This window comes from Parasteatoda tepidariorum, chromosome 6 (assembly GCF_982258835.1).
Source record: "Parasteatoda tepidariorum strain Cologne lab strain chromosome 6, Ptep-v5.0, whole genome shotgun sequence".
NCBI classification, from domain to species: Eukaryota; Metazoa; Arthropoda; class Arachnida; order Araneae; family Theridiidae; genus Parasteatoda; species Parasteatoda tepidariorum.
This window is the reverse complement of record NC_141760.1, coordinates 7,866,469-7,880,960: the sequence shown is the minus strand read 5'-3', so window position 1 is coordinate 7,880,960 and position 14,492 is coordinate 7,866,469. Positions and strand designations below refer to the sequence as shown.

Sequence of the window (14,492 nt, the reverse complement as noted above, 5' to 3'; positions counted from 1 at the left end):
AAACAGAATAAAACATGAAACGAAATCTATAAAGCGAGCTGCGAATTCAAATGAACTTATTACATGAACGTGAAATTTTTAAAGAATTATTTAAAATATTTTCGAAAAAGATTGCCACATTACAAAATATGAAACCAAAAGCGGAAATTGAGCTAAAAGCTTAAATAGAGGGGTTTTGTATTAAAGTGCGTTCTTACTGCAGTGTTTTGGTTATACCTATTTTATATAATGTGATTATAATGCTTTTTGAATTTATTATTCTGTTTATATCGGAGAAAATAGTAACTTCGTTAAATCATGAAAATTCTTGGAATTAGACATGAAAAGTTATGAATTTGAAAATCTAAAATGTAACAGATACCCTGTATTAAGGAAAATAAAATATTTCATTTGAAATCTATTTTTTTATTCAACATTATTTCATTTTATGCTTTACAGAATATTAAAACGGTGCGGAGATCAAGGAGGTATGTAAATAGGAAAATATATTAAAATCCATATCTTAAGTTCAGAACCTTTTTTCATGGCACTTGTTAACCAAAATGCTGTAATGATATTGTCAGCATTTCAATTAAAAGAACTAATTCGTTCTGTTTAAAACTATTTCTATCACACGACTTTTTTTTTCCGAATGTCGCATACCTCCCTTAACTATATCCGTACTTCTTCAACTACGATTAAAATAAAACTTTATTTTAAGGAGCAAGTCAAGAATTTGTACTTCTTAATATTTGCAAATGATATTAAGTAAACTTAGTTTGCAGTAAAAAGAGTTGATGTTATTTACACACTCCTTTCGTTAGTTCTTTAAAAAACATGATTAAACGAAAATTAGGTTTATAATACCCTTAATTAAACAAGAGTAACAATTGTTACAGTTTTTACAATAATTTTTCATTTCTGACACTCTTTTCATGAGATAACTTCTTTTGCCAACGATTTTGTCCCTTTTTTTTGTTAGTTGAAACCAGCTTACGCATTCTTGTAATTTTTACATTTTATCTTTAAAATTTCAATCTCGAAAGACATGCATGAAGTGACGCCTAGTCCAAAGAATCTAAGTTAAATAGTTGTAAGGCCGATTATTACGAAAACAATTAACTACTCTGGTTCAATGAAACAATTACAGTAAAACTTGGGTAAGTTGACCACTTCATGTGCATTGTTTTAGTGGCCAACGTAGACAAGTGGTCAACTTATAGAAGGGGTGGGACATTGTTTACTTTTTCGTTTCCTACATGTTGCTATACATTAAAAAAAATTTTTTTACTTGACTTTAAAATTTGATTTAGCAAATGGCCAAATGAATATCTCAAGAAATGTGTTTAAACCTAAACGAACTTCAATTTGTTACACAGAAATAATTTTAATATTTAACTAACTTTTAAAAAAAAATTATTTTGTTAGTTATGCATGTGAAGTGTTTAATAAAAATAATTTCTTAAAATATCAGAACACGAAAACATTGAAAACTTTAACAAAACAAAATTATTTTAACACTTTAAAATTTATTCTGTTATTACTACGCATACAAGCCTATTTGCTCACTATTGCAACTGGAAGAGCAACTTTTCAACTAACACACCTGTTTTCAATGAATGAATGAAAGAAATGGTCAAAAGCTGACTCCCTACAGTTTCCCCAGATGGTCAACTCACAAAAAGGTTTAGATTAGCTTTTTACACTATTTCACCAAACAAGTGAAATATTAACATACATTGCGAAATGACAGATTATTTTCTGAATTTTTTTTCTGGTCAATTTATGAGGGTTTTAGAATAGAATTTCATAATACTCCTAGACAAAATTAACTTATTTCAGTGGTCAACATACAAGATAGACAGGTGGTCAAGTTACAAAGGTTTTGCTTCTTTATTATGTAGGAAAATTTCCGTTCTTGATAATTGAGGTCAACTTATTCAGGTGTAAAACTTACAAGTGTGGTCAACTTGGCAGGTTTCACTGTATAAATAAATCATTAATATTCTTGTTTTTTTATTACGAAATATTAGGAGAAATTTGTATACATAATTTCTTCGAAACGTGTGTTAAAACTATGATTATAAGTTATTTAAGAAGAAAAAAGTCAAATGGAGTAAAAGAACAATTTTTGAGATGATGATTCTAAAAATAGCACATTTTGCAAATCTTTTTGCAATTTTTTATTTTAGTAGTTGTTTAACAAAACAAGGCATATCGAACATTTTCCTGATATAGCAATATTTTTTTGAACTGTGCAAAAGTTGAGAAATTATACAAACAACTTTTAAAGAAAATATTTTCAACTTTTTAAGACAAAAGGGTAACTTAAAAGGGTTAGCGCACAAGATTAACTTTGAATGTTGAATTAAAATTGCATGCCCGTAGTTTTTTGTTCATTTAAAAAACAAAACAATCTGTTAAATTTTTCCCCTGTGCGCACATACGCATTTACTTTTCATTACTCGAGTAAATAAGAAGTAATAAAAAAAAAAATTTATAATTTATCTTCATTTTTCGTAAACAATAGTATTTTTAGTAAATAGTCAGCTGTTCTGCTTCGAATGATATTGAGTGTGATCAGTAGAATATTTTTAATTTCTTAACAAGATTTAATTCTCAGATAGCTGGCAATAATTTTAAGTTTTCTTTCAATAAGAACTTAGCAATAATTTAAAAAGTAATTTTATTTTAAAGAAAAACATAAATTAAAGTACTTAAACAATTGATTAGTATATTATTGGAAAAAAATATACATAATAGAATTTTAAAAAAAAATTGCATTAAAATTCAATAAAAAAGTTAGAAAAATAATTCTGCGAAACACGCATAGACAGGTAATTTACAAATTTATTTTAAGATTAAGGCGATATATAAGATGTAAAGAAGTTTTAAAAAACTCTACTCTAAACTCAGCTGCACGACAGCCCATGGAGGGCCAAGGCCTACTATGCCCATCTCAGTTTTCTGGACCTAGGGCTCTGGGGTGCAGGAGCAGATGTTCCGGTCAGGTGGTCAGCCGAACTCGGAACCCCCAGTGTTTAGTTCCCAATCATGCTTGGTACTTATTTATCGACCCACTGAAGGGATGAAAGGCTGAATCAGCCTTGCCCGGCCCGAGGAACGACAGGGCGAAGCGCTACCGCTCAGCCACCGGGGGAAGTTTTAAGATGATTAAAAATGTTGACTACGCATTCGTATTAATAATTATAAAATATATATTCAAGAAATTGATAAATATATTATTCCAAATCTATGCATACGTGTGTATATTATTGAAATTGTATCAGTTATTGAAAAAGAAAATCAAAAATTAAAAAATAATCACATTAAGTAAGCACGATCTGGTGCATAATCATATTCTATCAGAAGCACGCCTTTATAAAACTAGACATTCGTTGAATAAAGTGTTTTTTATTCAAAATGTTTTATTCATAATTTCTTTACTAAATTACAAATACATTATTAAATGACTAAAAAGAAACATCGTATTTTATAGTTTGAAAGAAATGAAAATAAAAAGATTAGCAAACGATTATTAGCGAAAAAAATATGAATGAAATTTTACACTACGTGCGCGAAGTCAAGTTCCTCGCAAGTTTATCACATTTTAATATTAATCGCCCCATTTAATCATTTTTTTATTGTCGCCAAATTATTTTTTTAAAAATAATTAATTTTAATTTTTTTCAGCTTCTAATAAATAAAAACAGTTGAAACTTTAGATTTTTCTATTGAAAAATATGTAGATTATTATGGTATAAAAAAATTCATACCTTATAATTCAAAATTTTTTCATCCTCAATTTAATTAAATAATAAAAAATAATTAATAATTATTAAAAATTATTTTTTTCATGAAATTATCTTTAGGTAAATGAGTTTTATGAGTGGGTGCAATTTTTTTTGAATTGCTTCATTAGTTTTGAAAATATGACTGAAAACGCAAAAAGCGAAATTAACATTAAGGGGTACGAACTTTGGATCGCTCTCCTGACCAAACTATGGGGACCACATTTCCCAGATTGCGGCTACCCCCTATATTTTGAAGGTTAGAAATCCAAATATGTAAAAAAAAATACATGTTTATTCAGAGAAAGTACGTTTTTGTGTCTGATTTCGTAACTTAATTAATAGTTAGCACTAATTAATTAGCATATTTGAGGTCACCCCCGGGAACCATTAAGATTGACACTTAGATCGTGAAAATCCGATCATTATAACAAAAGTTATTCAGGGTGATATCTTTTTTTTTTTTTGCTGACTGTACATTATCAAGAGTAAACTGAGAAGTCCTCTTATTGATGAGAACTTGGAATCATGAACTCAAACTAAACTTAGTGGCGCGACAGCCCATAGAGGGCCAATGCCTACTGTGCCCATCTCAGTTTTCTTGACCTTGGGCTCTGGTGTGCAGGAGCAGATGTTCCGGTCAGGTGGTCAGTCGAACGCGGAACCCCCAGTGTTTAGTTCCCAAGCATGCTTGGTACTCATTTATCGACCCACTGAAGAGATGAAAGGCTGAATCAACCTTGCCCGGCCCCAGGATCGAACCAGGGACCTGTGGCACGACAGCGTGAAGCGCTACCGCTCAGCCACCGGGCATCGACTTGGAATCATGCCTTAAAATTAAAAACAACAGCAAACAGATCTGACTTACTCAAACTTTCCAAGGAGATGCAAGCACATTGTTCGCATTTATAAATATTTATTAAGTATGAAATTTAGTTTTATTTAGTGTACTACTTATTTAGTGTAATAAAAATTTACTAAACAAGCAGATTTGGCTCCCTATTTGTTTTAAAAATTGTTGTAATGTTCATATTTGGCTCTTTGGCTAAAAAGTTTGCCGACCACTGCCCTAGGATATAGTTCTGAATTTATACCTAAAAGAAAAGGTAATCTCTCCTAATAAACTACAGAATTTATGTAATTGTTGATAACAATAGTTTGCTAGATATTTGATAATTGAAAACTAGTAACTGTACTAGCTCACTTCTTCATGTTTGATCACAAAACTGCTATTTTCACTACATGTTATTTTCTCGCATTTTACCCACGTTAATTATTTACTAAGCAAATTGTTATTACTTATTAGAATATTGGGCAGAATGAAATTAAATCCGATTTCAAGTTTATATGACAATTTGTTTCAAGGTTATGAGCTTTTTCATGCAGCTGTTTATGGTTCACTACTTCAGAAATGTGCGAATTTCGGAAATCTTAAATATTTTAGAAATAAGTCAGTATAGTATGCAATTTTAATCCTGAATTGAATAAAATCAATTGCAAATAAAAACATTTATTGTTGAAAGTAATATGCATTATTTTGAGTTTCATCCTATGGGATGTGTATTTATATTTAAACAAGTGCTTGTAACAACTAACTATTAGTTTTATTCTGCTCGGTATTATAAGTTATATAGGAGATATTATACTCAACTTATTTTAAAAGTATTATTTCAAATCATTCTCTCTTAGACATTTTCCTCACATAAAATTACTCACAACTTTAAAATAAATGCTCCTTATCAGCTTGTAATTTGTTCTATTCGATTGAGTGTAAAAAAAGAATAAAAATTGGTACATAACTTTAAAATTTTAATTTATTAAACGATTGTAGATTCTTGATTACATTGATTAAAAATTATTAAAATAACTATTTTTTAAGAAACTCTGATGTGATTGACAATAACATAAGTCCTTTTCAGAATCAGCGTCAGAAATTTAAAAAAAAAGCTGCTAGTTTCATGAAGTCTGACAAAAAGTTGAAAAATATAGACTAGGCTTATTGAGTTTAAAGATTTTTAAAAAAGAAAGGAAAGGAAATCTAATTATTAAACTTACAAGTACCATAATGTTACAGATGTATAGAAAAATAAAAAGTGTCAAAATTGCATAATAAGATTGGAATTAGATTGGATGTTTATAAAGTCCCGGACCCATTTTGATGTTTAATAACTCATAAAATAATAAAGATAGATTAAAATTAATAACATTAATGGTTAGATAGACTCAAAAAGTTTCATGACCCTTGTCAATGAACTTCCACGTGTGCCCCCTTCGTCGCACGGAGAATATCAAGTCGATAGTGAATTTCACGAGAGGTAGCTTTCTTTTTTACAGATAAGACAATCTCATCAGTCGTATACTTAGACATGTTGGAAAACTTCGTATTTCCACAACTAGAAGAGCTTCAGCCACATGTCTTTTTGCAACAAGATGATACACCACCTCATTGGGGTATCATCGGTCGTAGTTCTTTGAATGACCATTTTACAGGATTGGACGAGGAGGTCCAATTCCTTGGCCACCCATATCACCTGATATAACGCTGCTGGACTTTTTTCTTTGGGGATTTATTAAGGACAATGTTTACAGGAGGATCGTGTCGAACATTGATGGCCTAAAAGCCAGAATTACAACCGCAATAGCCTCTGTGGATGCCGACATGCTTGCCGCTACCTGGCGTGAAATTGACTATCGACTTGATATTCTCCGTGCGACGAAGGGGGCACACGTGGAAGTTCATTGACAAGGTTCATGAAAGTTTTTGAGTCTATCTAACCATTTATGTTATTAATTTTAATCTATCTTTATTATTTTATGAGTTATTAAACATCAAAATGGGTCCGAGACTTTCTAAACACCCTGTATATTTGAATTTCTGTAAATGTTGCTAATGGTAATACTGTCTTCAGTGTATTTTATTTTGTGGCTGTGATACATGTCATGCTTTTTAGCTACGAGGATTGAATAGAAATGGCAGAAGATACTTATCTGAATAGGAAAATTAATTTCATCCAGTTAATTTAAATGATAAAAAAAATACTTTCTAATATATTAAGACCTGCCACTATTATTGTAAATATGACTTTCTTACTAATTTACATTTTTTTTTCCTTTTAGGTTCCAATAATTACAAGTTTCAACATGTACACGGAATCAGTATTTAAAATAATTTTGTTGGTTTGTAAAAAAAGTGAAATTTTAGTTTTAAATAAAAGTACTTTGAGTTTCAGCTGACTAATTATTTAAATTTGTAGTTTTATAGCTTTAAAAATTCAAGCACCTTAGACAACTATCTTCTAAAAATACGAGTATGAGTTCCCATAAATAATTTTTACTAACTGTAGAATTTGAATAAGTGTTATTTTAAGATGATTTAAATCAATCTATTAAAATTATAGAAGAATTATGCATTTGAAACTTTCTTTTACAGCTTAACAAAAGAAGCAATTACTGCCGAAGGTTTAATATTAAAAATTTCAGGTTGATAAATGATCTCTACTAGTGAAAAAAATGTAATGTACATTATCCTTCATATAATATATATAATATCTTTATATATATATATTATATTTTTTATATAGTGAGTCTAAAAATTAATAAACTAGGTGGTCCGTATAACACCTCACCTTCGTAAGTGCTAAAAAAAACATCTTTGGTTGATAAATTAATACTTCTAAAAATACAAAAATATATACTTGAGGTTACGAAATTATAACTTAAGGTAGAACATGGAACACATGGCGCAAATTAAAAATAACCTTTCCAATTGTTGAAAATACACTTCAGGTTGATTTATAACAACCAGAAGTGTAAAATGGCCCACCTTAGGTTGAAAAATATATACCTCCACAAGCATAAAATTATATACCTGAGGTTGAAGAATAATTACCTGAGGTAGAACAAAATACATTTGAGGTTGATTTATAACAACCAGAAGTGTAAAACGACACACCACAGGTTGATAAATATATACCTCTACAAGCATAAAATTATATACCTGAGGTTGAAAAACAATTACCTGATGTCGAACAAAATACACCTGAGGTAGATTTATAATAAGCTGAAGTGTAAAATGACACACCATAGGTTGAAAAATATCTACCTCTACAAGCATAAAATTAGATACCTGAGATTGAAAAATAATTAGCTGAAGTCGAACAAAATACACCTGAGGTTGATTTATAATAACCTGAAGTGTAAAATGACACACCTTAGGTTGTTGAATAAATACTTCCACAAGTGTAAAAAAATATACTTCAGGTTGAAACATATATACCTCTGGAGGTATATTTAAAGTATATTTGAGGTTGATTTTGAGGTATTCATTTGCACCCTTTTCAACCTTTAAGACGTATTTAAACAACAACCTCCTTTATACCTTTAAAATATACCTCGTTTATACCTCATTTATACCTCGATTTTTTCATAAGGGAGTGGCAATTATTTTACTTTTCTAAACACTTGTTTTATTATTTTTTATTTTGCTGTGCTTTTAATTTTTAGTGTTCTGCTTTTTTTTTTTCTTTTTGTATTTTAGTTTATACATAATTTCTTTTTTTTTCGAATGAAAATTGTGCATATGTAGAAAAAAATTGAAACTAAGCAGAACTTTTTTCAGGGAGAAAAGTTTTCTATTTCAATTTGAAAAATAGCTACTAAAATGAAAAAAAAAAAAAAAAAAAATGTAGCTTCTTTTTCTAAAATTACCAATTCTACTTTACTTTATTGTAGCGACTGCCAAAGTTTCAGAAGGGGTGGCGCACATTAACTTCCCTTTCAATTAAATTTCAGAAGAAAATAAAGTTTTCTATTTGGAAAATAGCTTTAAAGTTGAAATTGAGAGTTAAATATTAATTTCACTTGACTTTATTTTCGCGAATGTCATGAATTCCAGAAGGGATGAAGTATATTCTTCTCCCACTCACTTTAATTTAAGAGGAAAATAAAATTTTCTTTTTGGAAAATGGCTTCTATTTTTTTTAAACCTATTTTATTTGTCTTTATCACAAAAGTCCAAATTACAGGAGATAAAAACACATTTTTGCCCTCTTACTTTAATATCAGAAGAAAACAAAGTTTTCTACTCCCTCAACTATAATTTAAGAGAAAAATTAAGTTTTCTACTTGGAATATAGCGTCGAAGTTATAAAAAAATATAACTTTTTTTTTTCCTAAAATTTCCAACTTCACTTAATTTTATTCTGCTAATGCCTAAATTTCAGAAGATGCGAAGCAGATTTTTCGCCCCCTCACTTTTATTTCAGAGAAAAACACAGTTTTCAATTTGGAAAATAGATTTAAAGATGAAATTTTTTTACTTACCAATTTTTCTTGACTTTATTTTTGCTCACGTCGAAATTTCAGAAGGAACAAAACACTTTGTTCGCTCCCTCATTATTATTTCAGAAGAAAATCAAGTTTTCTACCCGGAAAATAGAGTGAAAATTGGAAATAAAATATTCTTTCTACTTTTACTTTACTTTTCCAAATGTCAAAAAGCACGTTATTCGCTCATTTAGTTTAATTTTAGAGCACAATAAAGTTTCCTACTTAGTGTATAGCTTTTTTTTTCTTTCTGAAGTTACCAATTTTACTTGACTTAAGCAAATGTCTATATATTAGAAGGGGCAAAGCACATTGTTCAATCCCCCCCCCACACTTAAATTTTAGAGGAATATGAAAGTTTCTATATGGAAAATAGTTTCAAAATTGAAAAAAAAAAAAAATTTTTTTTCTCCCTCAAATTACTGATTTTACTTGACTTATTTTTGTGAGTGTCCAAATTAAAGGAGGATGGAAACACATTGTTTGCCCCATCACTTAAACTTTAGAGGGGGCCTCCGCTCCCAGTTGATACGCTGCTGGGTCTGACACTAGATAGTAGAGGAAACAACTAAGACAAAAATACAATATACAGAAAGTGTTAAGAATCAACTACATGTAGTTGTGACCTTTCCCCCTCTCTGCGAAGCGTGTTTGTTCTTTTGAGAAAGGAAAATAATTCGCGAAAAAGTGTTACACCGTGTTTTACCCTTTCGTTATATATATATGTAACATAAAAAGCTTAAATTAATCTTTTTATGTTGGATTCTTTGTTACAGAACTTCATCCTAATTGATTATTCTAATCGAAATACCTTCTCACATTTTTAAAAGCCACATCCTGTTCTTAAATCTATTTTTGGATCAAGTATGCATTTAATTAAAAGCAGGACATTTTTCCCTTTGCCTTCTGAGGAAAACGCTCGATCTATTTCATAAACCAATAGCAACTACTAAGATTTCCCTAAATTGAAACATTTTACTGGTCTTACTTCGCAGGATTTTCCCTAACATATAACCAATGAGCGCAACTTTTCGTGTTCACTTTTACACTCCTCATGACTGCTCTGTCTAATAATTAATAAACAAATTTTGTACCCTCCTTCCCGGCCTAACACCTGTTTTAATCCTTCCACTCGGCAACGACGTTATATATATATATAATTGAAAGAAAATTTGCAAAAAATATGTGATGCAGGAGATAACCCCTTGACCATCGGGGCCCAGGGGTAGTTACGGCCCTGGATAAAATGAGTAATTTGAGAAAATATAAAAGGTTGCCATTTACAATGGGGGTGTGTTTGAGCCTCCTAAACCCCTCCCTTACCTACCTCCTTGCTATCAATGCTTACTCATGCATATAAATTTATACATATCTTTCTTAATATTTTATTCGAGATCTTTGTGTTGATTCCTTTAGTCCTAACAACAATAATTTTTTTAATTTTTATTTATTTTAAAGAAAATGATATTATGACACAGTTCTAAGATTCCCAAAGCATGGGGTTTTATTTTTCAATCAAATTGTTTGAAAAATAATTCCTCAGCAAATGGTAAATCAGAAGAAAGTTTTCTAGCCCATGTCTCGTAATGTCTCCTACATCTAAAACAATCACTAACACAGCACAGCATGTAGTAACTGTCGTAACATACATTGAAAGTGAAAGTCCTTTACTAGATGGCACAAATATCTAAACTGATTTAAAGTACGGCACTCACTCAACTACGATAGTTAGGTTATAAAATCATATAAATTAAACTTTTCATAATGTTGTGCAATCACATTTGACATAAAATACGCTATTAAATCACACAATAATGAACAAACAACTAGAATGCTATCTATTCTGTGAAAAAAATTTATTACACAAACAACAAAAATCAGGTTTTTCAGCATTAGAAACATGAGAGCTAAAAATGTTGAACATCTTTATTTTTACATAAAATACAATAATAATTTACTCCACAGAAACATATTTATAATAGCTACAACATTATTTTGCTTAAAAAAAAATTCCGAAGATATAAGAAAAAATAAATTTTAAGGAACAGCTAAGAAAATTATTTGAAATATTTTTCTAAATCAATTTCTTTAAATAATGCAAAGTTTAATATTAAATAAAGTGCATTTCTTTTAACCATATAAGAATAAAACAATAGCAAAACATAGTTGGTTTTTTTAGCATAGGTTAAATTTTTTAGGCTAGACTGCATACATATTTCAATAGAATAGCTCTTTAATATAACAGATTTTAAAAAAATCAATCTTAGAAAAACCCGTCCAGGTTTTCCTGGGTAGGTGGGTTTTTTTTCAACCCTGGCATGAACACTACTATGTCCAGTCAAATTAGCTCTTCTTGAAAATCTCTTACTAAATATACTACAAAAATAAGGTTTCTTGCCAGTATGGACACGATTGTGAAAAGTCAGTAGACGTCTTTGTGAGAAACACTTATTACATACACTACAAGAATAAGATTTTTCACCAGTATGAGTACGTGTGTGTATAGTCAGTGTACCTCTTTCTGAAAACCTCTTAATACATACACTACAAGACTAAGGTTTTTCACCAGTATGAACATGACTATGTTGAGTCAAATTACATCTAAATGAAAATCTCTTATTACATATATTACAAGAAAAAGGTTTCTCGCCAGTATGAACACGAATGTGTTCAATCATATGACCTCTTTGTGTAAAACTCTTATTACATGTACTACAAGAATAAGGCCTCTCACCAGAATGAACACGATTGTGCTCAGTCAAATAATTTTTTCGTGAGAAACTCTTATTACATACACTACAAGAATAAGGTTTCTCACCAGTATGAACACGACTATGTTCAGTTAGTTGACCTCGTCGTGAAAAACTTTTATCACATGTACCACAAGAATAAGGTTTTTCACCAGTATGAGTACGTGTGTGTTTAGTCAGTGTACTTCTTACTGAAAAACTTTTATCACATATACTACAAGAATAAGGTTTTTCACCAGTATGAGTACGTGTGTGTCTAGTCAGTGAACCTATTTCTAAAAAACTCTTATTACATGTACTACAAGAATAAGGTTTTTCACCAGTATGAGTAAGTGTGTGTTTAGTCAGAGTACTTCTTGCTGAAAAACTCCTATTACATATACTACAAGAATAAGGTTTCTTACCAGTATGAACATTATCATGTGTAGTGAGATGAATCTTCTGTGAAAAACTCTTACTACATAAACTACAAGAATAAGGCTTCTCACCCATATGAACACGATTCTGTTTGGTCAGAAGACCTCTTAGTGATAGACTATAAGAATAGGATTTCCCAACTGTATGAATTTTGTAGTGCTTAGTGAGACTTCTTCTTTTTGATAAAATCTAGTTACTTATATTACAAGAATAAGGTTATCTTACAGGATGAAAAACACCTTTTACTTTTCTGAGAAAATCTTTATTTGCTCAGATTGAACAAATAAGGTTTCTTAACAGTGTTAAGACAAATGTAAATAATTTGAAGAAAATTTCTAATTACATGAAATGCAAGAAATAAGTTTTTTGCTTACATGACCTGTATAAAGTATGGGTCTCTCTCTTCCAGTTTTAAAATGTAAATCACTTCACTACCAAAATACTATGCAAAATATTGTTGCAAAACACTTTTGCATGTGTTACTAGAGCAAGATCTCAAGAATAACAATTATAAATATGCTGCAAGAAATGAAGATATAAATCAACTGTGCAATGATATTAAAATGGAAATGCATAAATATAAGAAAAAATATAGATTTATTGTTCAAAACAAATTTTTTCTTTTTTTATTTGAAACAAATAGCTATAATTAGATATTGGGAAAATAATTTGCCATTAAATAAAATGAAGGCAAGAATTCAAAATAATTTTCACAACAAAAGTAACTCATTCAAACAGCACAATGAATCCTTCAATAGCATGTTGTATCAATCACTTACTGTGATTGAATTTTCTAATAAATTACTGTAGAAATATGATCACTTTATTACAAGAATTCAATTTATTAATAGGTGTATCTGTGAAAGAATCAATTCATATTTTTTTGAAATTTCCAACAAACTTTACTTCAATAATATTTCTATTTCACCATACATACAAAGATACAAAACTAAATTAAATGATTTCACTTTATGGTTTTTTTTTCTTGCATAAAAACTGCAGAAACAATGAACCTCTTTATGTAGGAGATTCCTTTAAATTTAATACACTATGAATGAATGCATTCTTAGACACACTGCAAAATTAATGTTATTTGTCATTAGGAAAATTTCTTACAAAAATAAACATAATGCTATTTACTATTATGAAATTAAATATTATATACTAGAAATTAGAGCTCATTTACAATTTATTACATACACACATCTTGCAAAAAATATGGTTCAATATATACTTTTATGTCAGACGATATTTTTTTTTTTTTTTTTACTTTCACTGATTTAAAAGGTTTGACATTATAAATATATATATATAGATTTAAGAAATTAAATTGCTAATTTTTATATCAATGTTTCATCATATCTGATAAATGCATGCTCTTATAAATTAACATAAATATGTTTCTATATTATGAACACACAACATTTAAATGAAATTATTTCTTATGGCATACTTTCTATTTTGAATAATGATTAACTACACTTGGAAACTCTTCAATAAAGTGCAAACATTAAATTTCTATGAAAATATTTTTCTCTTAGAACATCATTGCAACTAAGTGTCACACTTTGCCCAGATACTTTTAACCGTTTGTGTCACAGCATAGAATGTTATTGCCAACACAGAAAGATATTGCCTACTATCTCCTTCTGCCAGGAACCATTTAACACACACTGCATGTATAGTTTGTTAACTACATGAATCGAACAGAAAACACAATTCTTTTTAACATTTAGGCACGCACAGCACGTTTTTGTTTTCAGTATAAAGAAGATATCATAGAAATACGATCTGCATGGAAATAACCCTTTCAAAGCACTTTCTATAGATTTTCAATTACTATGAATGTAATTTAATAATCTTCTAAATCCAAACAGCACATTAAGTGAAATTTATTGAGGTGGAATGCAGATTTCTGAAGATTGCGACGAGCTCTTTGCGGTAGCTTACAGCTCTGTATTTTCATTAATGTAGTTTATGGTTGAGGCTTGATCGTGAGACTTGATAGCTGGAGGTTGTTGTGTCTCTAGTCGCCGAAGATCAGGTGGGTCGAAATAGGCAACCGAAAACGTAAATAACTCTCACCGCATTTATGCACTTGTTGAGAATTTTTAACCGAGTTATACTATATTAATTAATACCTTCTTCCATAGTCTAAATAACACTTATACTTACCTGATTTTGTAAGGAAAAGCTTTATAAAATTGCTTTTTAATTTGCAATTTACTTA

The 14,492-nt window shown here is 29.7% G+C and overlaps 1 protein-coding gene across 1 annotated transcript; it reads right to left on the bottom strand.

The window, feature by feature from the left end:
- Nucleotides 1-10,934: 10,934 nt before the first annotated feature.
- On the bottom strand, nucleotides 10,935-14,248 carry LOC107443745 (uncharacterized). Its single transcript, XM_043046573.3, has one exon. It carries the CDS (start codon nucleotides 12,335-12,337, stop codon nucleotides 11,648-11,650), a length of 690 nt encoding a protein of 229 aa, XP_042902507.1. The 5' UTR covers nucleotides 12,338-14,248; the 3' UTR covers nucleotides 10,935-11,647.
- Nucleotides 14,249-14,492: the final 244 nt, after the last annotated feature.

Excerpts from the sequence above, each read along its gene's own strand:
- LOC107443745 (XM_043046573.3), bottom strand. The coding sequence starts at position 12,337 with ATGGGTGAGAAGCCTTATTCTTGTAGTTTATGTAGTAAGAGTTTTTCA.